General features: G+C 48.0%; 1 protein-coding gene across 5 annotated transcripts in view; it reads right to left on the bottom strand.

The window, feature by feature from the left end:
- Positions 1–1353: 1353 nt before the first annotated feature.
- The window catches only part of POMT2 (protein O-mannosyltransferase 2), a 48029-nt gene continuing 21847 nt past the window's right edge, over positions 1354–27535 (bottom strand). For 2 of the 5 annotated variants that reach the window (XM_010382716.2, XM_030931045.1), the window contains 15 exons: positions 26872–26978; positions 26126–26208; positions 23288–23397; positions 17933–17999; positions 15359–15428; positions 13340–13418; positions 12101–12252; positions 11570–11661; positions 10422–10498; positions 6694–6765; positions 6332–6391; positions 6134–6239; positions 5032–5172; positions 4746–4860; positions 1354–3729 (listed from right to left, as the gene is read on the bottom strand). In XM_010382716.2, coding sequence (XP_010381018.1) covers positions 3456–3729; positions 4746–4860; positions 5032–5172; positions 6134–6239; positions 6332–6391; positions 6694–6765; positions 10422–10498; positions 11570–11661; positions 12101–12252; positions 13340–13418; positions 15359–15428; positions 17933–17999; positions 23288–23397; positions 26126–26208; positions 26872–26978 — 1605 coding nt within the window. In that variant the 3' untranslated portion in view covers positions 1354–3455. Of the gene's footprint in view, positions 3867–4745; positions 4861–5031; positions 5173–5846; positions 5897–6133; positions 6240–6331; positions 6392–6693; positions 6766–10421; positions 10499–11569; positions 11662–12100; positions 12253–13339; positions 13419–15358; positions 15429–17932; positions 18000–23287; positions 23398–26125; positions 26209–26871; positions 26979–27535 lie in introns of all 5 variants that reach the window. The other 3 variants (XR_004057391.1, XR_750074.2, XM_010382717.2) reach the window with 3 other exon arrangements.

Raw genomic sequence — 27535 nt, forward strand, 5'->3', positions numbered from 1 at the left:
AGGATTTGACCTCAGGTCTCTCTGGCCCATCCTGTAGGCCTCCATGCCTCCCTTGCTTTAATGGGCTGTGGCCAAGAGCCCCACCATAGTTCGGACGAAGCCATGGTCACCAGGTCTGGGTCAGCAGTGTGCTGGAGCCAGCGTTTATATGGCTTTCAAGAACCAACTGTACGCATCTTTTTCCAACTTCTCCTTCAGTGGCATCAAGTTGGTAGCTTAAAAAAGAACATGCTGGAAGTATTTACACCATGGGAATTGGCAAATGCTATACACACCAGTTTTTTCTCCCAGAACACCTGTTGTTAAACATCTACCAGCACACACTGATCTGGGTGCACCTGGGAGAGCCTGGAAAACCTGGGCCCTAGATGAGCGGCTGCCAATGCATTAAGCAGAAGGCCCTTGGGAAGGTGCTGCGTCAGGGACCTCGGGCTGAGTGCTCAAGGCCTTCTCTCCAGGGTATCTAGGGCTGCCAGGCTGTTCTAGGAAGGTGCTTCTAGTCCCAGGACCAGACTAGAGAGGCAGAAAAACCCCAACTTGGCACTGAGTCCTGGCTCTACTATTTACTCATCGCGAGACCTTAAGGCAAGTCATTTAATCTCTCATGAGTAGAACGGGCACAAAAACATCATTGACTTCACTGGGCTTTTATGAGGATTAAATGTCAGAGATGTGTTGAGACTTTGTAAACGAAGCTGTGCTACTCAAGGAAGAGCGACTTGGCCCCTTCCTAACCTGCCTGTCGTAGGCATGTTCCACCTCCTGAATACCCACATGCCCCTCTCTCCCCACCAGCCCCCACCAGAGGGTGGCTAGGCAGTCCAGAAGCCCCCCAGTTCCACAGCACAGTGCTACTCCCCTCCCCGACTCTCTGTCCAACACTCAGGTCAGCTCCTGCTGCCTTCAGATCCTTAGCATCACTCCTCATAACAGGAGACCCCTGTCAAGATGCGGGCCTCTGTTAGGCAGAATGGCAAGTTGCTCCAGTGCTGGGACACTCGGCTGTCTGGGAAGGGGACAACTGTACCTCTTCTTCTTGCACTCCTTTCTATGCCGTGTGAGCAGGTTGAAAGAGGACAAATCAGAGGTCCAGCTTCCTATTTATTTTGGAATCAGTTTAAATACACCAAAATGATGACCAACATTACTCAAATAACTGTATACATAGGGAGGTCCAAATGCCCCCTGGAGTAATCAGGCTCACCTGCCCAGCCCAGGGCCTCTGCTGGAATTAGATCAGCCTCAGACATGACACACGGGGTGGTTCCTGCACTCAAAACATTCTTCTCAGGGAGGCCTTTCTGGGAGCCAGAGGGCAAGTCAGATTCAATTAAGTACAAGCACAACAAGGCATTCAAAACAACTGCTATTTATTATAAAAGTCAGTGGCTTCTGATTAGAAGCCTTTTTTTTTTTTAAACCAAATAGGCTCGAGAAGCTGGATGGAGGTTGAACTGACTGACGAACATCTTCCTCCACCAGCAGTTTGTGGGACACATCACGTTTCTGCCAGTGCTAAGGCTAAAGCCCATATTCAGAGAAGCACCCTGACAGCCTTTCTCCAGCATCTTGCAGAGAACAGAACCTCAGCACTCAAAGCTAAATCAACCCATGTGACCTTGCCCCCAGAGAAGCACCTGCCAGTTTGGGCATGGAGGAAGAGAAAGTGGGCAGGAAATTCTCCTTGGCTCCGTAGAAGGCAGTGGGAGCCCAGGGAAGCGTTCGGCCCCAGTGCAGCCTAACTGGGAGGGAGGGATGGGTAGAGGCTGCTGGGCTTCTCCTTCCTCACCCTCATGCCGGGTGGCTGCCCCTCTGGCTCCTTCAGAGCTCCTGCCTTCCAAGTTCCTACTGAGAAACAAGAAGGCACAAAGGAAAATCAGCCGCCTCCTGGAGGTCACTGTGGGCCACCCGCTTTGCTAAGAGCCAAGCACAGACCCCTGCATTCTACCTGCAGGAGAGCCCACCCGGCTCAGAAGAAAGCAATTCTGCCTGTGGGGAGGCAGGAGAGGAAGGGAGGGGAGGGGAGGAAACATGGTGAGGTGGAGGCAGGGAGCAGAGCTTCTCCATCCCTCCTCTCCTTCCCTGCCAGAAATGCAATTAAGCAAGCAGCCCAGACTCAGCCGCACAGACAGCGCTTCCTGCTGGGGGAAGTCAAAAGGGCTGTAGCGGTGGGAGAGGGAGGTCATCAGGCCCCAGATCTAATTAACCAACCTGCCTTGCTTTTGATGTTGCTGCATTTCCTCTATTAACATTAATGATGGTTGGTTTGAATGTCCAAGCATGGCCAGAAGCTTTCCTCCCCACCACCCAGTAGGTAGCACAGCCTGTCCCTGGGACCAATATCCAGTCTCCGTGGCAACCACCTCCCAAAGATGCTTTAAAGAGATCTGACCCTGTCAGAGTTGTTGGGAGCTACAGAGGAGGGAAAATGGTGTGTGGCAGATTCATCATTAAATCTTGAAGCATCAAAGTCCTCTGAGACAAAAGAAATATTTTGTCATGCACCAGGAAGGAGGAGGCAGGCTGAAGGGCTGGCCTTTACCACAGGGTTTTCTTCATCCCTTTCGGGGAGGAAGTGGAAGGGGCAGCTCTGAGCTTCTTGTTTGAGCTGCAGAGTGGTAGACGCAGGAAGCTGGGATGCATTTCTAGGTGCCATGGGTCTTCATTGCTGCAGCAGTGACAGAGAGAAAGGGAATTGCCCACAGAGTGAGGGAGGGGTGAGCAGAGGAGGACTGTAGAAGTGACACTGGGAAAGCTTAGCAGGTGACAGGAACATTAGTCTGAAGAGGCCAGAGTCCCCATACCCCAGCACCATGCAGATTCCCTGTCCTGTCTCTCACCTACCTTGGGCGCTAAGCCAGGTTCCCAAGGGCTCTCCCAGCAGCCAGGAGAATGCATCTGCCTTGCCCTCCAGGCCAGGCCAGATGCACTTGGAGAGACCTGGCCTCTGGCACACGGGGCCTGGAAACACTGAGCAGCCCAGGATAGGACATCATTCCTCCCCTGAGTCTCACAGTGTGACAATCCCAAAAAACGAGGAACCAAGGACTAAGGCAGGCGACCCTCCGGAGTCCGGTGCTCTCTGTGCATCACAGGCAGGGAGTCCGGCTACCTGCAGCCACTGGGGGGCGTGGTGGGAGCCAGGCCCTCCAGCTCGGGGCGGTGTGCCTTTCTCCACGCTGGATTCATTTGTTTGTGGGAGGGAGGGCAACACAACTTTGACAGTCCCATCTGCTCTGCCTTTGGTGACATCCCAAGGTGAGGTCAGTATTCTCTGCCCTCAAGGCCCTCTTAGAGGTCTGAGAATTTTTGATGGATCTTACAAACTAAAACCAAAGAAATCCAACATGAAAAAAATACCAGAAAATACTATAGCCTGGACTATTTTAGTTTATGACACTCAGCTGTCCACAGTTACATGGCTTGTATTCCACAGGGATATGGACAATGTGCCCTCACATACACACGCACCCACACCCACCCTCTGGCACCCATCTTCCCCTGCGCTCAGCACGAGGGAGCAGCCTGAGAGGTGCTGTCCTCTCTGTGGTTCTGTGGTGCTGTGGACGGAGCTGCAGCTCTCTCCCGGCTCTCTCCAATGCTGGGTTCCGTTCCCGCTGCACTTCCAGAGCTGGGTCCTGGTGAGCAGAATTCTTCAGGCTCCTTAGGCAGCTTCCTCCTGGCTGGAAGGGTCCAGTACTGCTCCCCAGCTGGCTCTCCTGGGAAGTCCTGGACCCAGGATGGAATCTTTGCAGTGGCCTCAAAAGTCCCATGAGTCTAGCCACCTTAGTCCTGCCATCGGACTTCGGGGGTCCTGGGCCAGGGGACCAACCATCCCGTAAGCCAGAGGGTGGAAGAGGTAGAAGCTGTGAGAGAACCAGCAGGAAGCAGTTGGCACCCCCAGTGCCTCAGCTGAGGGGTTTGAATTCCATTCCTCCTGCTGGAGCTCTGGAGAAATTCCCCATCGCCAAGCCCGGTTCTCTTTCATGGCCTTGTCCTGCTGGGCACACTGTAGCTGGACAGCTTAGTAGATGCTGACTCAGTGATAATCGTGGAAAGGGCTCTTCCCAAGAGGCCCAGGAGAGCAACCCTTCTAGGGGTCTCGTTATGGGCTATTTGGCCCGGGGTGTTTGTCAACATGTAAATGTAGCCCTCTTAGGCAGGCATGTGCTCACAGGTCACAGGCCCAGCACCAACTGGGGAACCGGGGAGACTTCCAAACAACTCTCCCAGCCACTCAGCCACACACTCCCCATTCCCACCCTTCCCACCCCACCCGCTGAGAGCTGTTCCAGAAGGGGGCCACAGTGACTAAAGAGGGGTACCCTGTCCCCCATTGCCACCTGGTTCCCCCCTCACCCCAACAGCTGTTCCGACAGGGGCCATGGTGACTAAAGAGGGGTACCCTGCCCCCCATTCCCACCCTTCCCCTCTGGGAGCTGTTTTGGCAGGGAGTCACTGTGACTAGATGGGTACCCCTCCAGGTATGCTGGGATGGCGCAAAAGCTGAACCACCAGCAAAAGGGGAAAAGGCAGATTAAGCCCTGCTTCTCCTACCTGGCTGCACATTAGGATCACCTGGAGGACTCTGGAAACCATGGCCCCACCTGGGCCGGGGTGAAGCAGAATCTCTGGGCATGGGCACTGGTGGTGGTGAAAGCACCACAGGGGATTCTCGAATGCATCAGGGCTGAGGCACCACTGAGCCCACACTGGGAGGGCACGTGAGGTGCAGGGATGCTCACCTGTAGGCGGTTCCCAGGAGCAGGCTCAGGATTCCCACCACGTGTATGCCTCTTGCCAGGGGCCAAGAGGCCAAGCCCCAGGCACAGAGCCGCAGGAGGGTGTCCCACAGAATGCCTAGAGCAGAGGAGAGGAGAGAAACCTGGAGTCAGCCAGGCAGGGGATGACTTCTGGGCTACAGAAGAAGGAGCCACTCCAAGTCAAGGAGCAGTCATTCCCAGCACTGCTGCCCCACCGTGGCTCCCCTCCACCTGCTCTGTCTCCCAAGTCCAGGTGGGTGGCACTGACCTGTCAACATGCTTGAGAAGAGCATGGCTGGGAAGTAGTGGTGGAAGTAGAGGACCCGGCCCATCAGGAAGAACGGGAAGTAATGGAGTGTCCAGCCAAGCAGGACCTGGCCGCCTCCTCGTAGCAGGACCTGGGACAACCCTGGGCCCAAGCAGCACAGCCCGGTCAGAAGACAAGGAGTGGGCAGAGATTCCAGGCTCTGGTCCAGCTCTGCCCCTTCCTTGCTGTGTGACCTTGAATATGTCACATCACCTCATTGGACCAACCCAAACCACGCTACAGAAACTGGAAGAAGAGAGAAGCTGGGGCTTGAGAACTCTGGTCAGGGTCCAGCCTAGTGAGGCCTGGGTACCAATGGCAGGTGCACCAAGCACCAGCAGGAGGCAGCCCAGCCTCTAAAGAAACCCCTCTACACCTGCAGACAGCTTCACTCCCTACTTCCACCTCCCACATCTTTGCTGCCACACAGATCTTCGCAGTGGCAGACAAGCGCTAAGGTGAGGTCACAGGTGAGGATGGAGTGAGGGGGTGTCTGGGACTATGACTGTTCAGACAGAGAGCTGCAGAGGCAAAAGGGCCTGTGTGACTGTCTCAGATGCTGTGGCCCATGGTCTGGCAGCCAAAGTTACCAAGAACAGCACTGGGATGGGAACCCCATAACCCTGGAGGCTCCTCTCTAGCCCAGAGAGGACAGGGCCATGGAACAAGGAGGTGACAGAAGAGAAAAGAAGGGCAGCTGTGTACATAGCATGGGGCTAAAAGTGAGGCAGTGGAAGTCAGACTGCATGGGTTTGAGCCTCAGCTCTATCACTTACTAGCTGTATGTCCTGGGGCAAGTTTCTTAATCTCTTGGTTCCTTGGTTTCCTAATCCATAAAATGGGGGTCATAATAGCCAACGCTCTAGGGTTGTTGGTAGGAAGTAAAGTGTTTAACACAGCACTGGGTACTTGGGGGTTATTAGCTTTCAAAAGCAAAGGATAAGGGAAGGTGTGGGGTGGTAAGCGTAAAGGATGGCCCATCAGCAGGCAGCCGGCCCTCCCCAGGGGTGCAGGCACTCTGCCACCACCAGGTCAGGGGAGGGAGAGCCCCAGGGAACCTGACCTGCAACCTCCGCTGGCAGCTGTGCCCCTCTCTGTATGGCTATAGCAATGATGCTCCCTGAGAGGAGGTAGAGGGCGATGCTCAACAGATTCAGCCACCAAACCACCTGTGCAGAAACGGGAACGGGCAGATGAGAACGCAGCCACTCTCCATGGGCAAGTGCTCCAGGGCCTGAGCCAGGAATGTTTAGGCACTCACCGGGTTGCCAAGCAGATAGACTCGGAAGTCTGTGTCATTGATCCCTGAGAAGCGTAGGCCCTGTGGAACGGAGATCACCCTGCTGACCCAGGTCCAGCCCATCCCTGGCCACACCCACTAGGGGGAGGAAGATGGTCTTCCTTCACAGATAGGGAGGCTGGACATGAGGCTCAGGCTATGCAAATTCTACATGAGCTCTCCGGGAAGGCAGGGTCAGAATTAGGGCAGAAAACAGAGCCCTGCCTCTGGCCAACCCATCCCAGGATGTGCCTGCCCTAGCACACCCACCCCCACCTCCACCAGTCTCCCTGATCTCGTTCTTGGCTCCATTTCCTGGGAGGAGCCCCAGCCTCGGATCCTACCTGATAGTTGATAGGCCAGTGCCAGGGTTTGGATGTGAACTCATTGTCCTTGGGTTTGAGGCCACTGTTCCCCTGCATGAAGGTAGCAAAGAAAAGCTAGTCAAGACAGAGATCTGGAGGGTTGACAGAAATGTGAGGCCCAGGTTTCTCTGATACAGGGCCAAGCGCCGAGCAGAACCTTCTCTTCTTCCCTTCCCTTGCAGAGAAGAATCAGGGATCATTTGCAGCCACTGTCTGCCTGCCTACAACAATTGCTTTACTTCTCCCAAACAAGCCTCCATTTCCCATAAGGGGTCCATTCCAACCCTCTACGCTAGGGAAAAAGAAGGGAAAGGGGAATGAGGAAATTGTTCCAATGGGTACAAAATATATACCCATCTGCCAAGCCAAGGACAAGGTGTGAAAATGATGGGGGAGGGGATATAAAATGAGGCTTACTGTCAGGCGTGGTGGCTCATGCCCGTAATCCCAGCACTTTGGGAGGCCGAGGTGGGTGGACCACCTGAGGTCAGGAGTTCGAGACCAGCCTGGCCAACATGGTGAAACCCCATCTTTACTAAAAAATACAAAAAATTAGCTGAGCGTAGTGGTGGGTGCCTGTAATCCCAGCCACTCAGGAGGCTGAGGCAGGACAATCACTTGAACCCGAGAGGTGGAGGTTGCAATGAGCCGAGATCACATCATTGCATTCCAACCTGGGCAAAAAGACCAACACTCAGTCTCAAAAAAAATTTAAAAAATTTTTTTAAAAATAAGGTTTACTTATTTGTTCCCTTCAGGGGCCAATTTCAAACAGAAAAGCGGAAACTCTCATGCATGCCTAGACTTGGAAGAGGTACTTTAGCCTAGTGTTTCTCCACCATTTTTTTCCCACTACTGCCCCTCTACCAGGAGCATTTCTAGACAAGTTTTTCCCTAAACATCCTCCATGACATTTTAATACTTTATACTGTACATCTCACTTGTGCTTCATACATAAAAAATAAGATTTTATTTTATTTTTTTCCCTCCAAGAACACATTTCATCTGCTGGGAGAGAAATCAACCCCAATGCATGCTTTGAAGGACCCAGACACAGCTTCCCTGATCCAGCAGGCAAGAACATCTGCTAACCTGTCTCCACAGGGCAAACCAGGTCTTTGCTAAAACAGGAAGGAGTAGGGTCAGGATCCGGGATTTTAACCACTAGGACTGGGGTCAGCCTCATCACTGGGACAGACTGAAAAGGCATTTCCCCAGAAGAGGAGTCAGCTGCCATGACTTAGGTCGGAGCTTCTCCACCTCAGCACTCCCGACATTTCGAGCTGGAAGAGTCTTTGTTGTGAGGACTGTCCTGTGCATTGTAGAGTGTTTAGCATTCCTGGCCTCCACTCACTGAATGCCAGTAGCACTCCTACCCTCAGCCCCTCAGTTTCCCAGCCAAAAATTTCTCCAGACATAGCCAAAAGTCCCGAGAGGCAAAATCGCCCTCAACTGAGAACCACTGATATAGCCTAAGAAAGATCCAGAAAGTTCAGTGGACTGCCACCCAGTGCCTTAGGAATCCAGTTCATCAAGGGGCTGGGAAGAGTTTACAGGCCTCTGCATGGTGGAGAGGTTGTGCCTCCAAGGTCAAAAGTGCACTGGGGGCATCAGACACAAAGGGGACAGCTGCACAGTCCCTGAGTCACTGTGGCCCTTTGAAGGACCTGGGAATGAGGAATGAATCATTCTGGACCCCTGGAGCAGTTGCTGAGGGAAACCAATTCCTTCACAGTGTACAGTTTGGTCCCAAACCCAAGGACTCCAGCCAGAACTGTACCAAGCCAAGGGAATCTTATTCACTACATTAAACTCTGAGAAATCCTGCTCTGTTGCTAAACTAAGAGAGAGAGGAGGCCGGGCGCGGTGGCTCAAGCCTGTAATCCCAGCACCTTGGGAGGCCGAGACGGGCGGATCACGAGGTCAGGAGATCGAGACCATCCTGGCTAACACGGTGAAACCTCATCTCTACTAAAAAATACAAAAAACTAGCCAGGCGAGGTGGCGGGCGCCTGTAGTCCCAGCTACTCGGGAGGCTGAGGCAGGAGAATGGCGTAAACCCGGGAGGCGGAGCTTGCAGTGAGCTGAGATCCGGCCACTGCACTCCAGCCTGGGCGACAGAGCGAGACTCCGTCTCAAAAAAAAATAAAAATAAAAATAAAGAGAGAGAGAGGAAAGAAAAATCTGCAACCATCACAGGCATGTACTTGTAAGTTGTTCTCTATGGCTGAAATCTAGATGGGCTCATTCCTGCAACTGCACCAGGCAAGGCAGCCTTCTCCTCCAGGTCCCGGGCCACTACTCAGCCGGCAGAAGAGCCCTGCCCCTGCAGTTTCTATAGTCTGGACTTAGTGTTTTCATCTCTCTCCCCTCCCCGACTCTTTGTTGGCCAAATAAGAAAGCTCTCCTATTTCCCTTTTCTTCTCTGACTCTACTTCTTAGCTAATGAAAGACAAAATGAAACTCCTAGATTTAGTCTTAAAATTTGACCCAGGCCCAGAATGATATTCTGACTGACAGGCACATGTTCAAAGAGCTAAGCCGTCAGGCCACAGTGACAGCTACAAGCAGAGAGTCAGAGAGGAAGTGACCCAGAGATGCTTAATGTCAACTCATCACCTCCCAATGTGCAAAAATGACAAAATTTGAATTTTAAAAATTTAATCTGGTGAAATAAGTCAACTATATTTCCTGAGTACTGCTTACATAATCACTTCCAGGAAAGTCCACTTGACAATGGCTTACCAGGGGAAAAATAACAAGTGCTCCACCTCCCTGCAATGCTGTGGGTAGAGGGATAATCACAGAACTGGCTTGAGACATTGATTCTTAAACATTATTCCTGCAGAACACAGGTTTTCCATAAGCCAGAATAAGGGGCTCTTCCACTAAACAGCAGGATGACAGCCGGGGAAAATTTAAGCTAGTGAGTAGAATTTTCTCAATTTAAAGATTTCTTAAACCTTTGATGCTACAACTGCTGTCAGCTACTAATGACAGACAGCACAAACAATGTCTTCGAAAATCTTAAAAAAGAATCAACCATGCCCTGCCTAAGCAGTTTCTGTCCAGGAATATGAGTGGGCTCGTGGCTGGGATTTCATGCTGCATATAAACAACACACTCAAATTAGCTATCCATCCTAACTGATCCTGATTTCGTATGATGGAATGAACTATCAGTATCTCATGATCTTCAACCAAGAGAACTATGATTTTCAGGGGCTCTGCCACTTGGACAGATTTACAGATCACTTAGAGGTGGAGGAGTGTAGTGGTAACTAGCAGTAACTCTAAAAGCCTACCAGCCTGGCTCTGAGGGCTGGATCTCCCTCCTACACTTAGCTATGTGATCCTGGGCAAGTTCCCTGACCTCTCTGTACCTCAGTTCCCTCTCCTGTAACTGGGAATGACAGCAACCTCTACATGATTGTAGTAAGTATCAGATGAGTTGATAAATGTACAGTGCTTCGTGTAGTACCTGGCACATGAGCTGTACAAGCATTCACTGGTATCATCAACATCACCACCATCCTCATTCTGTGGTGAGGGAAATGCCTTTGAGGATCACAGAAAGCCGTAGTGAAGACGCTTTCAAATTTCTCCACAAGGGGGAATGGATCTGTAGCATGGCATTGACTTGTGATCCAAATTCATGGCTGCCCAAAAGCTCTTAGAGATGCCATGAAATGAGAAGGGGACACATACCCGGATCATGACCATGTGGGATTCTAGCAAGATCTCAGGAAAACTGGGCTGCAGCACATTCAGGCTGATGTTTGGCACTAGGGGAAAAAAAGGCAGGAGAAAAGCCTTTGTCATACATTCTCTCCTCTCCTCAGTCTGTCCATGGTATCCACATTCCCACCAGAATACAAGTGCAGCCTTGCTGACAAATTGACAACTGTTGAAGAGACAGAAGAAAGCTTGGCCCAATTCTTGATCATTTAATTAGCTGTATGAAGAACTCATCAGGCATTCTAAGAAATGCAAAGGAAATAGACAAGGAGGCTTCAGCTGCTTGGTACTCCGACAGCTCTCAGCACCATCACTTTTCACCGTGGTACTGGCTCAAATGCTGCTCTCCTATTAGGCATAAGGGACAGCTGCACAGCCCCCAGTCACTGTGGCCCTTTGAAGGGCCTGGGAATGAGGAATGAATCATTCCGGACCCCTGGAGCAGTTGCTGTCGGGACAGGGACCAAGTCTGTCTCCTCACCAATATGTCCACAGGGCCCCACATGGTTCCTGGCATACTTGATACAAGAGTTGTTGAATTAGTTGATTAGTGGGTTTGGCTAGATTGGGTGGGAAGAACAAAATGAAGGCACACATAAGCTTGAGGTGGGTAGTTTAGGAAAACAGATGATGAATCCAAATACTGAGTTGAAGCTGACAATGCAGTGGAAATATCAAATTGGAGCTTGGGTGTAGAGATGTGGGGCACAGATCAGGGTTGTGCTTGTCACTTTCTATAAAAGCGTTGGCTGGATATGTGGGGGGCGGGGGAGCGACTCTACACTGAGGCATAAAGGGAAAGTACCAGCTTGCGCCAAGCCTGGAGGCTGGGGAGGTGCCCATGGTGCAGAGGAGAGAGGAGCCCAGAGGAAGACGAGACAGATGGACCTGCAGATGGCCACTGGCCACTTTAGAGAGAGGAGTTTACGGAGGGAGTAGATGAGAAGGAAAGGAGTATGCTATGTAGGTACAGACAACTCCAGAAAGAGAGTGTTCACAAGGAACAAACAGCAGCAAGTTGAAGGCATAACAGAGTCTACAAACGCTTACTTTTCTAAGATAAGGGTTTCTTATACATGTTTCCCTCCAGAGCCAGCCCAGAAAGTGACCTCACTCACACTTGGGATTGATATGGTCCTCCACATTCCAGATGGAGTTGAGGGTTTCTTTCAGGTATGGGGTGCAAGTAACTTCCAACTGCTCCCAGCCCCTGTGAAAAGCAGAAGTCACAGATGTCTCTCAGAAGACCTGAAATCCACCAGAGAGCGGCACTGTCTTCTGCTCTTAAATCCACAGGCTCCTTCTCTTTTCCACCTGGTGGCCATTATTTCTTCATGTTCCATGTTGGACAACTATCCTAGGATAGTCCAGCATACAGTAGTCCCATTTTTGAAAGAGACACAGACTCAGAGAGTTATTAGCACCAGCCAGATGCGAAAATGTTGAACTATCAGAACACATAAAACACCAAAGCTTCCCTGGAGTTCTGTGCTCCATAATACACCCGATGCCTGCTCTCCCTCCATCTGCCACTAAGAACAAGCAGACAGGAGGCGAACATGAGAAAACGAAAGCTTCTGGCATACTCCTTGTAGAGTGAAAAGAAAATCAGGACCCTTGATTGGGACAGCAAAACCCTAGAGACTTACCACTTGGGCAGAACCTTTCCCGAGGAGCCCAGGACACAACCTGTGACCAAATGGATGAGGCGAATTCGACTTCTCAGCACTTTGATCCGGTTTCCAAATTTTCTGTTTACAACCTCAATCCGCCAGAAATCATTTGAGTCCCCTGTTCCATTCTGCCACAAAAGCCAAGAAAAAAATACAAAGAAAGTGAGGGGACTTTAGAGAAAATATGTCAGAAAGGGAAATGGCCACCTTCAGATGCCACCATGTTATGAAGATCAAAGACCAAATCAGGGCTCAATGATAGAGATGGGCGAGGTTACCAGAAGGCCAAAGAAATATCCCAGGTGACTGGCATTGTCCCAAAACTAACTATTATAACCAAAACACAGTAGTATGACCCCTGGAACCAGAAGTCCAACTCTTCACTTCATAGAACTGGAGTTCAAGTTCTAAATAGATGTCTTTGCCCTTCAGTCAAACTCAAGACATCACTCTGAGCCAACAGAAACAGATCTGGGCCATTTGCATCCATTACCTTGGCCATCTAGGTACTCACTCATCTAAGCCAGAAAGGTCTGGCCTGGCTATCGCATTTTGGAAATTAAGACGTGTATGTCTAATTCTTCTCAGAAGATGCCCACAAAGAAGATGAGAACGTTCACAGTCTTGACCTAGCACAATGTGGGATGAGCAAACAGAAAAAGGGCTGGGAAATCTACCTGAAGGCCAGAATCTGTATACAGTTTTCCACTAGTAGTTTTTGTCTTCAGTTACTCCCAAAGCCATAAGTACTCATAGAGCTTTTACTCTATTAGCTGCATCTCTTTGAGGTAGTAAAATACAAAAGCTGCAGAACAAGGAAGTGATACTTGAAATAAAGCTAATGAGAATTTGGGATCTGGCAAAAGAGAAACATACATGTTCGTTGGGGGCCATATTGTGGGTCCTTGTTTTCTATGTCCAAGGTGATTTTAAAAGAGATCCAAATAGTATTCATATTTGATATTTATTAAGTATCAGAACATGTAAATGGCATGGTTATTATGTGAGGAGAGAGATGGAGACAGACAGACTTCATAGGCTGCTTTTCCCACAGCAAGCCTAGCCAAAAAGCTCCCAAATGTTAAGAGACTCCCTGTGCAGCCTCTTATCCTCAGGAACATTCCAGAAGTCTGGGGAGGAGATATCCCACCACACAACCCTAAGCCAAGGCCTATAACTTTTTACATCCTGCTCACACCCCCGTTGCTTACTTACTATGCCATAGCCGGTGACCTGATAGTGCTTCCGGGTCAGGGGGGCCTCATGATAGTGACTGTGTAAGTTCCGGGAAGTTCTAGAAGTTAGAAAAGAGAAGTGTCATTATCCTATAGAAAGAAGATGTGCAACATTTCTTCTTTTACCAAGGATGTTCAGAGTCATCTGTCAGGATAAGAAAAATTAGAATCTGAACTATTAAATCCAACATATCAGGAACTTGTTTCCTATTTACTCTCAAGAAATATCGTGAGAACTGGAGAAGAGATGAGCCCAAACCGGGAGAGACAGATGGTAGGAGCACTGGACGGCATGCCAAGAAAGGGGCTAACTTTAGGTGCTGGCAGGGAGGTGAGGGGCGACTTTCACACATTTAGTAGCTTTGAAGCACTTAGCTTGCCTGACTTAGGAGGCAGGTTTGAGGAGAGGAAAAATTAAAACTTGTAATCTGCATGGCCTGAGCTAGGTAACCTCCTCACTGCCCCTTACTCTTTCTGCTCCCATCACCAGGTTTTTTAAGTAGACATCTGTGGAGGATGAGAGGGATTTAATTTAGCTTTTATTTATTTAGTTTTATGTAACAACTCTCACTTTTATCTGGAACGAGTAATAAATGTTCATTATACAATTTGTGAAAATTTGCAAAAGTAAAATTTAATTACAATAAATTTTTATTAATGACAAAATGAAATTTATCTAATAAAATAAAAATTTTAAGTATTCAAAATCCAGCTGACTCAGAAAAAAACCCACAGCTAATTGCTTCTCTCTCTATACACACACACACACACACACACACACACACACACACACACACACCCTTGATTTTTAAAAATTTGTATCCGATAATTCCAGTCTATGAAATGTTTACGGGGCTGCTCCTGCTCTCTGTCGTTTCAGCTTGTTCTCGCACACAGTGCCCTATTTTCTTGTGTGCTTTGTTACTTTTGGGCATGTACTATTGTCACTAAGAAACTATTTATGGGAACAAATGACAATGTCTTTCCCCAAAGAGGGCTTACATTTGCTTTTAGCCATGCACCTAGGAGACATGACCAATCTAGGATCATGTTCAGTTTAAACTCACGGCTTGGAGATTCTGAGATCATCCAGGTGACATGAATTTGAGCCCCAAGTTCATGTGAGGATCAAATGGTAGTTCCAACTTCTCAGGAACTAAGGACAGTTCACCACCCAACCCCCAACACTTAGCTGGGTCCTCAAGTAATTCTTCCTGGGCACAGGTGCATAGGGCAGATTTACCCTTACCCCAAGCCTTTGGGGGTTCCAAATACGGGGAAGGATAACTTAATAAATTTACCACTTTGGGTGAGCCTAGAGGTTTGACTTTAAAACCTCTTCTCTCAAGAGGCAGCCAAAAGTCAAGATTGTGGGATCAAAGCAAAAGTGGCTTCAGTGTCTCACTTATTTCTCTGGATTCCTCATTTCACTTAGGTTTTGGCCTGGTAACTCTTTAATATCTTGTCAGCCTTTTTATGCTCTTAAAAGTCTTTATATTATTCCAGCATTTTTAGTCATTTTCAGTGAGAACACTGGTTAAATAAGCTAGCTTGCCATATTCTCAGAAACAGACTCCTACGTCTTTCTAAAGGCAGCCACTTAAGAAGAAGCTTTGGGAGCCGGGTGTGATGACTCACACCTGTAATAGCAACCATTTGAGAGGCTGAAGCGGGAGGATCGCTTGAGCCCAGGACTCTTGAGGCCAGCCTGGATAACACAATGAGACTCTGTCTCAAAAAAAAAAAAAAAAGCAGCAGCAGCTTTGGGCAACTCAAATTTTCCTCTAGGAAATGGGAAACTGAAAGGTCCCCAGTAGGCAGGGGCAAAGGCTGGCCTGCAATTTCATCACCTTCATAAAATGCTTCTCCTATTCTCGCACTGCAGCCTTGCTCCATTGACCAGAGCCTTATCAAAATCTAACTTCTGTTTAATTCTTAAAATAACTGCCTCCCCTTGGTGCCCATACCATTTATTTATCCAAACTGCAAATAGACTTACTCTTTGTGTTCTAGTCGAATAATGTCTCCATGTCTCACAAACTCCACTGGGAAGGAAGGGTCTAGGGGATCTGCCAAAAATAAACAAGCATTGATATCCAAAATCACTTACCAGGCTAGTATTAATCAAGGGCCAACTGGTAAAGGGTTACAGTACCATGTGGTATCTGCTAGAGGTATAAACCAGGTACTCTCAGACCAGACAGGAAGGACCCCTAAATTGCCTTGGGGGACTAGAGAAGGCTGTCCCAGAGACAATGCTTCAAAAAACTCCTAAAGGAAAGGGAGGATTTTGTCAGGTGGACAAGTGGGGGAAAGGCACTAGAAGTGTGAAAGAAGAAAACTTCTGGCCGGGCACAGTGGCTCACGCCTGTAATCCTAGCCCTTTGGAAGACTGAGGTGGGCAGATCACCTGAGGCCAGGAATTTGAGACAAGCCTGGCCAACATGGTGAAACCCCATCTCTACTAAAAATACAAAAAATAGCCAGGCGTGGTGGCGCACACCTGTAGTCCCAGCCACTCGAGAGGCTGAGGCAGGAGAATTGCTTGAACCCGGGAGGCGGAGGTTGCAGTGAGCCGAGATTGTGTCACTACATTCCAGCCTGGGTGACAGTGCAAGACTTTGTCTCCAAAAAAAAAAAAAAGAAGAAGAAGAAGAAGAAGAAGAAAAACTCCTTTGATGAATAGCAAATGGGTTTCATACTGTAAGGGTGGGTGGGGTGGGGGAGAGTGGGAACAGATGAGGCGATGAACGAGTGTGGCCAGACTGCATATTCCAGGCGGGAACGTGGCCTTTACCCAATAGGCGCTGAAGCCCCACTGGAGCTTAAGCTGGGAAGCTAAATAATAAGACTTTAGTAGTAATAATAGTCTTCTAAAAACTAATTCCATACAAATGACCTCTTGCCCAACTCTCCTCAAAATCAAATAAACCCTGACAATTGTGCCAGCAAGTATCTTGTCTTTGGCAATAAACTTGCTAAATGTGAGGCAAAGAATGATGAAATGATTAAGGGACTACTTCTGTATCATCTCAAAGTCAAGACCAATCAGGATCTAGAAAGGTGATGACATGGAAAAGGAGCTGGCAGTAATCATAGCAACACAGAATGGATCCTTGCAAATTTCTGTCCCAAACAGTGAGATACCAACACACTATAAATAGATCAAGGTCAGGAAAGATAAATTTGCCAGTGCAAATCACTGGCTCTCGAGAGAATCAGAGAACTCAACGGAAGAGATGCCCATTTCCATGCTGCCTGGTAGGGTCTCTTAAAAGCATTAATTAGCAAGATGACAAATCAAATAAGTCAATAGGGAGGGAGGCTTTATTTCATATGCATTTGGTGGGGAGGGGCATTTACAGCCATCAAGAACACAAAGACCCTAGTCTATAAAGCTCCCACAAAATCCTTAATCACTTCGATGAAATGCAACCATCTTAACTCAGAAGTTACAATGGAATAACAGACTAGGAATGTCAAAGACTTGGTTCATGACCACACGATGGAAGTAAAACTGGTCTTCCCTCGTAACTCCTCACTGTGATAGAACACTCACATTTGGCCTGCTGAATCAATCAATGTCCATTATAAAGGTATAGAAACAGACTCTGCCCAATGGTGTGATAATTTATCCTACTAAGGAGCAGAATGCAAAGTGGTTTTATACACCACGTTTCTAGCCTACATGGCAATAACAGGAGGTGGATTTAGGTGAGTAGCTGCCCATTTCTCCACAAAGGCCCAGGAGCAGCTAAGCTGGGATAGGCTAAGCCAGGTGGGATTTGCTGAGGAGTCACAGAGATACCTGTGACACAAGACTGTCAGCACAGATGACAGGCTCGGAAGGTGAGTGTAAGATGCCCTCTGTTCTCTTCTCAGCTGCAGCAGAGGCACAGCCTGCAGGTAGCTAGCTGTCTGACCAAAGAAAGGAAGATCTGGCTCCAGCTCTTACTCTTGTCATAAAGCCCTGAGAGCCTGATAGGTGTGCTGCAGAGTTACTTCACCCAGGCCAGTTGGGAACAGATCAGCAGGCATTGAGTTACATCCCAGGAATTAGTCTAGACAAATTCCAGTCACAGGACTAGTAGCCCCTCAGATCTCCAACTGACTGACTCAGGCCAGGGCTGAGCAGTGGGCAGAATTCTATCTTATCAAGACAACTTGAGCTGCACCACATGCTACAGTGTGCAATGTTTGGTGTGCTCTATGTCAGAAATGAGAGCAGCAGCCAGGTGCCCTCAGCTGGGGCCACTCACCAGCCCCCAGTGGCATGCTCAAGTAACCTCTACTTGGATTAAATCTGGGCTCTGCTATCTGTCTTCAAAATGATAGCTCTAAGAGCAAGTTCTTACTTGTTTTGCTCAATGCTTATCCTCTATGCCAACAACAGTGCTTGGAACACAGTAGGTGCTTAATAAATAATAATTAAAAGGATAATTGAGATAAGTAAAGATGTCAAAGATGGTTAGCAAAGCCCATCTCAAGATCATTCTTTTGCAGGCATGAGAAATCTTAAGGAGGGCTCAGAGAGAGTAACAGCACAAGAAGCATCAGTCTCTGACCACATTACCTGAATTTGTGTTATGTTTCTTGATAATCCACAGGTTGTTGTAGTCCTTGTGCAAATAGGTGGTGACCTGGGTGGGGGGTGGGGGCGGAGGGAACAGGAGGCAGGAGGGAGAAGACCATCACTATCAGCACAGCTGGCCAAGAACAATCAACATCAAACCAACATTGCTTAAGCCAATTTCAGAATCCCCAGCCACCAACCCGAGGGGCCATGTTTCCCAATGGGGCTCAGATGTAGCACTGGTGAGTGAAATTCTCTCCTTCCTTCTGCATTTAGAGGCCTTGTCCCACAAGAGCCTTTTTGTCTCTTTGTATCTTTCTGCATCTTGTCCTAAAAGTTCTATCCAGCCTTCTAGAGGGAGGAACCATGAGGCCTTATATAACCGACTTCAGCACAAAAACAGAATGAGGATTTAAGTGCATTTTCAAAGTAATTAAAGCTGGGCGTGGTGGCTTATGCCTGTAATCCCAGCACTTTGAGAAGCCGGGGTGGGCATATCACCTGAGGTCAGGAGTTTGAGATCAGCCTGGCCAACATGGTAAAACCCCGTCTTCACTAAAAATACAAAAATTAGCCGGGTGTGGTATGCGCCTGTAATCCCAACTACTCGGGAGGTTAAGGCAAGAGAATCGCTTGAACCCAGAAGGTGAAGATCACACCACTGCACTACAGCGTGGGCAACAGAGCAAGACTCCATCTAGGAAAAAAAAAGTAATTCAGATCATGCCTCAAACTTTCTAAATGAAAAATTCATGCTATTATATTTTCTATAATGTGGCCAAACGAAACTAAAAAGCTCCACAGATATCCTGTCCTAGAATTTAACTCACATTTTGTACAAAAAAATCAGGAAACAGTATGATTGTCTAGTAACAGAAAAATAGTTAACATGATAGTATGTCCTGGGATAGAATAATATACAGCCATAAAAAATGTTTCAGAGCATTTTTTTAGCAACATGGGAAAAGACTCATGAAATGCTAATGCTGAAAATGGCTACCATTTATTACCAGGCACTATTCTAAACATTGGGCAAGTCTTTTTTTTTTTTTTTTTTGAGATGGAGTCTCGCCCTGTCACCTAGGCTGGAGTACAGTGGCACGATCTTGGCTCACTGCAAGCTCCGCCTCCCGGGTTTATGTCATTCTCCTGCCTCAGCCTCCTGAGTAGCTGGGACTACAGGCGCCTGCCACCATGCCTGGCTAATTTTTTGTACTTTTAGTAGAGACGGGGTTTCACTGTGTTAACCAGGATGGTCTCGATCTCCTGACCTCATGATCTGCCCACCTTGGCCTCCCAAAGTGCTGGGATTACAGGCATGAGCCACTGTGCCCAGCTGATTTTTTTTTTTTTTTTCAGTAGAGATGGGGTTTTGCCGTGTTAGCCAGGATGGCTTTGATCTCCTGACCTTGTACAAGATCTGCTCACCTCGGCCTCCCATAGTGCTGGGATTACAGGCGTGAGCCACCGCTCCCGGCTGGGCAAGTCTTCTCTCATTTAAACATCATTACAGCTCTATGCCGTAGTATGGTTATCCCCACATTACTTACAAGGAAACTGAAGTTAAGTAATTTGCTCAAGGTCACACAGCTTATGAGTTGGGGAGACAGAATTCAAACCAGGGCAGCTAAATAAATGCTCCCAGGATAGAGACTAGATACATCCAATTATGCCAATTATGTAAACAAGTAGAGAACTCTTACAAATGAGTTTTTATAACTGCAACTGGACAAAATATGACCAATTTACAGTCATATGCCACATAAAGACATTTTGGTCAACAACAAACTGCATATATGATGGTTGTCCCATAAGATTATAATACCATATTTTTACTATAACATTTCCATGTTTAGATATGTTTAAGTTAATACAAATACTTACCATTGTGTTCCACTGTGTTCCAACTGCCTGCAGTGTTCAGTACAGTAACATGCTATACAGGTTTGTAGTCTAGGAGCAATCAACTATACTATGTAGCTTAGGTGTGTGGTAGGCTGTACCACCCAGGTTTGTGTAAGTACATACTACGATGTTGACCCAACGATCAAATCACCTAATGACCTATTTCTCAGACAGTAGCCCCCCGATGCATGACTGTACTTACAACAAGATTCAGAATTAGCATTGAGGGGAAAAATTATTTTGCCTGCATTATGGCTGCTTCTTTTGAGTGGTATTTGCTTCATTCCTCAGAAAAAATAAAAAACGTAGGGATAATATTAAGGATATACAAGAAGCTAAAAAGTTTTGGTGCTCATAAAGAAATTAAAATGAATTCTACATTCCTGAGAAAAAGTTCGATATCGTCCATCCAGCCTGGATTTGCTCAAGGAAGTTAAGGTTCTGTGATGCTCATGTGTGTACTCTGTGTAGATGTGTGGTAGCAGAGCAGTCTTTGTGTGTCTGTTTTACAAGGTGTAGATGTGTGGTAGCACAGCAGTCTTTGTGTGTCTGTTTTACAACAGCAATTACGATTAAAATTCCTACAAGAAAAATTATTTCTTTATCATGAGTACAGTCCATGGCCCCTTTTCCCATTGAAATGTTTGTTTTGACAACGGAGATTTTTATACCATGAGATTTCCGAATAACACAGGTATCCAATTTAGCAGAATGTTGTACGTTAAAACATTTAGATAAACACTTAATCTTCTGGGATTACATGTCGTTTCTGTTTTCTTTTTCATACTTTTCTATATTTTCCAATTTTATAAATGCTATGCTTTAAAAACATTCTAAAATAGAGACCTAGACCTGTTAACAAGACATTAAACTGCAGGGCAGGAAGGGCCACTGGAGATAATTATTTAGTCCAATCCCCTCAATTTACAGATGAGGAAACAGGCTGAAAGGCTAAGTGATCTGGTCAATGACAAAGCCAGACACTTCTGTCCCTTGGCCCTATGCACTTTCCCTATACCACCATCACGCTTCACACCTCTACACATGGGCTCTGAGTACGTAACACTAGCTTAACAGAGCCTTTCAGAGTTTGGCCTTTCTCTCCCTTTGCACAGTGTAGATGTTCTGGTCACCACGTCTGTAACTGTAGTGTCTTCTACATGACACCTGCAGCAATTTAACACCACATGAGAACACAGTACAGCTAGTTGTCTCTGCCCTGGGTATACATGACTTAGAATCATCTGGACAGCTTAAAATCAAACCAAAAATGCAAAATGCATGGGCCTCATCCTAGATCAATGAAATTATCATCTCTGCAGTGGAGTCTAGGCATCAGAATTTTTAAAAATCTCTCCATTGATTCTAAGTGCAGCCAGGGCTGAAAACCACTGGGTCAGACATGAATGGAGAATTGAGGATAAGAAACTGACACTAAAACCCAATACCCTGTAATATGGTTTGGCTCTATGTCCCCACCCAATTTTCATCTTGTAGCTCCCATAATTCCCACGTGTTGTGGGAGGGACCCAGTGGGAGATGACTAAATCATGAGGCCGGGTCTTTTCCGTGCTGTTCTTGTGGTAGTGAATGGATCTCACGAGATCTGATGGTTTTATTTTTTTATTTTTTTGAGACACAGTCTTCCTCTTTCACCCGGGCTGGAGTGCAGTGGCGCAATCTCAGCTCACTGCAACCTCCACCTGCCCGGTTCAAGTGATTCTCCTGCCTCAGTCTCCTGAGTAGCTAGGATTACTGGCGGGTGCCACCAAGCCCGGGTAATTTTTTGGTATTTTTAGGAGAGATGGGGTTTCACCATATTGGCCAGGCTGGTCTCAAACTCCTGACCTAATGTGATCCGCCCACCTCAGCCTCCCAAAATGCTGTGATTACAGGCGTAAGCCACTGCACCTGGCCAGAAATCTGATGGTTTTAAAAACAGGATTTTCTCTGCACAAGCTCTCTCTTTGGCTGCCACCATCCACATAAGATGTGACTTGCTCCTCCTTGCCTTCCACCAGGGTTGTGAGGCCTCCCTAGCCATGTGGAACTGTAAGTTCAATTAAACCTCTTTTTTTGTAAATTGCCCAGTCTCGGATATGTCTTTATCAGCAGCGTGAAATCGAACGAATACACCCTGGGTCACTTTCTAGCAACTAAAAGGGAAATAAAAACAAAGCATTTGGAGAGGCACAACTTTTTGCAAAGTACAAATCTTTGTAAAGATTCCATGCTTTTTGCCTCTGTTCACTGTCCTTTGTCATAATTATTGCCTCCAAACTGGTTCCTTGTGAGCTATCACATTCCCACTAAAGTTACCTTTCTAAACTAGAGATCTAATCATAATCATAATAATTTTTATTGCCTCCCTAATGTCTACGGAGCAAAGTCAAATCTACTATAACACAGGCCTCTCCCCCATATAGCCCCACCAACCTCTTCAGCATCCTGCTTCTCCCTCTCAGGCACCATACACTGCAGCCACACAAACACTCCTTCACAGCGTCGTTCACTCATTCAGATGATACTCACATGGCTAATCTCTCATAAGCACTTCACATTGTTATCTCATTTAATCCTCACAACTGCCCTATGATGGAGAGAGGTACTACTTATTTTCCCCAACTTAAAGAAGAGGATACAGGCCGGGTGCGGTGGCTCACGGCTGTAATCCCAGTACTTTGGGAGGCCAAGGCGGGCAGATCACGAGGTCAGGAGATCAAGATCACCCTAGCTAACACGGTGAAACCCCGTCTCTACTAAAAATACAAAAAAATTAGCTGGGCATGGTGGCGGGCGCCTGTAGTCCCAGCTACTCAGGAGGCTGAGACAGGAGAATGGCGTGAACCCGGGAGGCGGAGCTTGCAGTGAGCCAAGATTGCGCCACCGCACTCCAGCCTGGGTGACAGAGCGAAACTCTGTCTCAAAAAAAAAAAAAAAAAAAAAAGAAGAGGATACTGAAGCACAAGAAGATGAATTTGTCCAAAGTGACACTCTGTATGAAAGCAGGCTTCACACCCAGATTACCTAGTCTGGTTCCCAGGTCTGTGTTCATAACTACCACACTTTACTCATCACCCATCCCATTGCAGGCACTGCGCTAGGCAACTCAGCCTTCCAGGAGCTAGCAATCAAGTACCAAAGAGACGGCAGGAAGTAAGCACGCACAGTTCAATATAAGAAGGTTTACCACGTAGGCATGTGGAAGGTGCCACCAAGCTTCTCATCAGAGGGGCACCCCACCTAGTACCATGGAGAGGTGGGACACGGTGGTCACTGAAGATCACCTATGCTGATGCCTGGGGTTAGCCAGAGGAAAGAGAAGGGTGCAGGGCTAGGAAGAATGTTTTAAGCAGGGGGAATGGGATAAGCAAAGGACAGGAGGCAAGAGAGTGAACTCTTAGGGTGAACAGCATTGCTGCCATACAAGTGCACAAAAGGCTCACTGACCTGCTGCTGACGGGCACCAATGCCCTCGGGGTAGAGGTGCCTGTGGGAGTGCAGATAGCCGATGGCCATCCGGAGGTTCTTCACAGTAATCACAGAGCCGTAGGCCAGGTCTGGGAGGAAGGGAGACAGCAGAGGGGTGAGCTGCCACAGTGCTAGAGGCTGCCCCTGCCTCTAACTCTCTGCTCACTAACTCTCTGCGAGACTCCCCTGGGCCCTGGACTGAAGCCCAGCTGCCTTCTCACTCCCATGGAGCCGACTCAAGACAGAGTTCACTACAGGGCCCACTTACTCCCCTCCCTCCTGAGGACTTCAGAAGAAGCTGGTGTTAACACTGTCATTATCAAAGCACTATGTATAACAGCAAAAGATGAAAAACAACTTGTCCTTCTCAAGGTCTCTACATGGATTCAATGGAATAAAGAAGGAAGAAGCATTTTCTGTCTTTGCCTGGAACATTCTCCAAGATACAACATTTTGACAAACCGTTTTTTTCACTCTATTCTTTTGTGCCTTTTGAATCTAGTACCATATGAAATAACTGTTCAATGGTGTTTTGTTTTACTCTGAATTAAAAAAAAAAAAAAAACACAGAAAACCACTTCCCAAGAGCATCCCCTCCTCCTATAGGTCCTGAGTTATTGAGAAGCCTCTTTTCCTTAATATTGCCCCTCTTCCAATCCGCTGGCATGACCTGCTCCTGTTTTTCTTGGTTCATTCAGTGGACCAGAAGAATGTATTGATTACACAGTGGATCCAAAGGTGGAGGAGGCCTGCCTGTGGCCCTGGAAGAGCCCTGTCTACAAGGAAGACAGCTTCACACACTGACAAGTACAGGACGGTGGACAAGTGCCCCACAAAGGCATGATGATGTGTCACACAGTGGGAGTGGGGGGAACTCGGAACAGGACAAATTCTCTCCCAAGGAGTAAAGAGAGGACGATTTGATCGAAGAGATGACAGCTGAGCTAGGCCTTTAAATAATGAGCAGGAATTTGCTAAACTCCACAGTTGTGTTCTTCTGAGTTCTCAGGCAGGCCAACCTCGGCAGCTCTACACACGGCTGACCACCTTTATTTCTTGAAATGCTCTCTGTTCCCGCTTCTTTTTTTTTTTTTTTTTTTTTGAGACAGAGTCTTGCTCTGCCGCCCAGGCTGGAGTGCAGTGGCCGGATCTCAGCTCACTGCAAGCTCCGCCTCCCAGGTTCACGCCATTCTCCTGTCTCAGCCTCCCGAGTAGCTGGGACTACAGGCGCCCGCCTCGTCGCCTGGCTAGTTTTTTGTATTTTTTAGTAGAGACGGGGTTTCATCGTATTAGCCAGGATGGTCTCGATCTCCTGACCTCATGATCCGCCCGTCTCGGCCTCCCAAAGTGCTGGGATTACAGGCTTGAGCCACCGCGCCCGGCCTGTTCCCGCTTCTTGATCACACGCTCCCTCAAGGGCTGTTCCTCTGCAGCCTCCTCTCCTAATTCCTCCTCTGCTTGCATTCCCCAGTGATCTGACCTCAGCCCTCTTCTTTTCCTCTTTCTACAGTTTCCTTACAAATCACAGCTACTGCTACAGCATCAATTGCCCTTTTACTTGGCTGATTCCTCCTTTGAAAGCATCAGCCCCAAAGCCCACTGGCCCCATGGCACCAATTTCCCCAAGCAGCTCACTGTCAAGCCCTCTAGTGTGGAATTCAGTATCTGCTCTTCCAACCCAACTTCTTCTCCTGCTTCCCTAGTTCTCATTCTTCCCAGCCTGGGAGAGCCCGCTGTATTTTAGGCACTGTGCAAAGCCTGGAAAGACTAAAATGAGTAAGAGGCAGTCTCTGCCTCCAGGAAGCAATCACCTGCACTCAAGTCCTTAGTGACATCTTTCTTCCTCCCTTGCTATGTCCAGATCTCCCTTACATACGCCCATCTGCCTTACCCTGTGGCTGCCCCACCATGTCCAGCTCAGGTCCCTTCAATAGCTTCCCAGAGGGCTTCTCCTGCCTCCAATCCTGTCCCCTCCCCAGCCAGCCTCGACTCTCCCACCCATGTCATCTCCCTATAGCACAGCCTTCTGGGCCTCCTGACTGCTCAAAGACCTCCACTAGGTCTCCACGGCCTATTTGAGGAAGTCAAATACCTCATCCAGACACCTCAAACCCTCATAATCTGGGCCCAACCTAACTTTTCACATTTATCTTCCAGTAGTTTTCTGCATATAACCTGTGCCTTGAGTTTTACTCTGTCCTTGGCTTTGATCATGTCATCCCTCCTGCCTGAGATGCCCTCTCTATCTGTTGAAAGCCACACATCCTTCTAGGGCCTGACTCCAAGGCAACCCACATCATGTGCCTCTGATGCCCTCAACCGCCCAGCAGCCATGCTCCTTCACGCCTGTCAATCCCCAGAGCTGTGCTCCCTCTTTATGTACTTAACGCCTCCAGTCACACCGTGTGGAGCTCCCCTACACCAGGCTCCATCTCTGGAGGGCGAGCACATGCTCCACTACCATCTGTCGTAGGCAAATCGACGCAACACTCAGAAAGCGGTGCGGGAAACTGACAACTGGCTCTGAAGGGCCTGGTGTTGTTACCAGATTCTCTCTGAGTGACCTTCCCTCAGAGCTGGCTTGGAGAGCCACAAAGGAGAAGTCATTCTTTAGGGTCACAGAGCTTGCTGCTCAGGATGTCTTCCTCTCCTCTGTCCTGATTCGCTCTCGAGTATTTTTACTAGATCGAACTGGGTCTTTCTCCCACCATGCCATCACAGGCTAAAATAACCCAAGCCATCATATTTGTCTTTTCCAATTCAACTCCCAGGAAGCCCCTCTGCCATCTACCTTTGTAAAGGCCCAGAGACACTCACGTTCAGGGATGGAAGCATTGTGCAGGTTGTTCCCTGAAAGCCGGGCCTGGAAGGCAGAACTGAAGAAACCGTCACCAGGGCCACTGTGGGAAGAGGAAGAGCCAAGTTAAAGGAGTGAAAATGTGATTTCCCAGGAGCTCTCGGAAGAGCTCTGCTCAGTTAGTTTAAGGGAATTAGAATCAGATCATGGGACAGAAGTGGGTGATGGAGAAATTGGGGTCCAAATCCCAACTCAGCCACTTACTAGCTGTGTGACCTTGGGCAAGATAACCTTGTTCAGCCTTAGTTCCTCATTTATAAACTAGAGATTTAAAGAAACCCAGAGAAGTCGCAAGTGATTGTGATTAAATGAGATACTGTACACAGAATGCAGAACACAGTTCCTAATTCTCAGTGGCTACTCATGAAGTGGGAGCTGTTGCTGCCGGTGTTATTACTATTGTTACCCTCACTCCTACTGCACATCTTATTGTTGCCTATCCCTGCTAAGTACAGGGGACTCTGTTTAGAGATAAGGGACAATTTGGCTATAAGGAAAATAGCTTCTTCCTTCAGGTTAGGGTACTGCCTTTCTGAGCCGTTAGCACACCCAAAGGATAGAATATAGTGGGAAAGAAACAGGAAAAAGCCCCTGGGTCCCTCTCCTATCATTTTAACCACAGACCTAGAACATCACCCAGCCCCTCCACAGGCTTAAGGGCAAAAGGAAAACCAGAAGCAAGACGCTGCAAAGGCTCTGTCCATACCTTTTACTCAGCACCATGAAGTGAACAGCAAAGGTGGCTGTGTAGAGAGCCAGGGGCAGCACTATGAGGCACAGGATACGAGCAGTCAGGTGTTTTCCCACAGTCACCTGCAAACAGAGGCCAGCGTGGGGTGCCAGGCACGTGAGACCTCATTATTCCTTATGCACTATGCATGCATTATATATAGATTTTAATGTGCAAGTCATAATCATAAAAAATGGCCAAGAGGAGAGGAGAATATGTGGAAACCCTAAGCCTTTCTATAACACCCACCACCCAAGCACTACACAAGATAAACATGGGCCAGCCCTCTGCCACTTCTCCAGGCTCTACACCCAAGACCCCAGCCTGTCACTGTGCCAAGGACAAGGCACTGCCTGCATCTGCAACATAGCTGCTCACCAGTCCCCTCCATGTTCCAGGGACACACTGACCTCCTTGTACTTTCCCAGTGCTTCCTCTACTGTCCCAGCCCAACCATCACATGGCTAATGGCTCCTTATCTTCCCAGCTTCCTCCCAGAGGCCTTCCTGGATTGCCTGGGACTGGCCTGGTGCCCTTTTCTGTGCTCTCTCAGCACGCCTGGCTGACTGTAACTGCCTGCTTCCCTATTTCTCTCTCTCCATTGACCCCAGAGGATGGGGACCATATTGTATTCATCTGT

This window comes from Rhinopithecus roxellana, chromosome 5 (assembly GCF_007565055.1).
Source record: "Rhinopithecus roxellana isolate Shanxi Qingling chromosome 5, ASM756505v1, whole genome shotgun sequence".
Classification (NCBI taxonomy): domain Eukaryota; kingdom Metazoa; phylum Chordata; class Mammalia; order Primates; family Cercopithecidae; genus Rhinopithecus; species Rhinopithecus roxellana.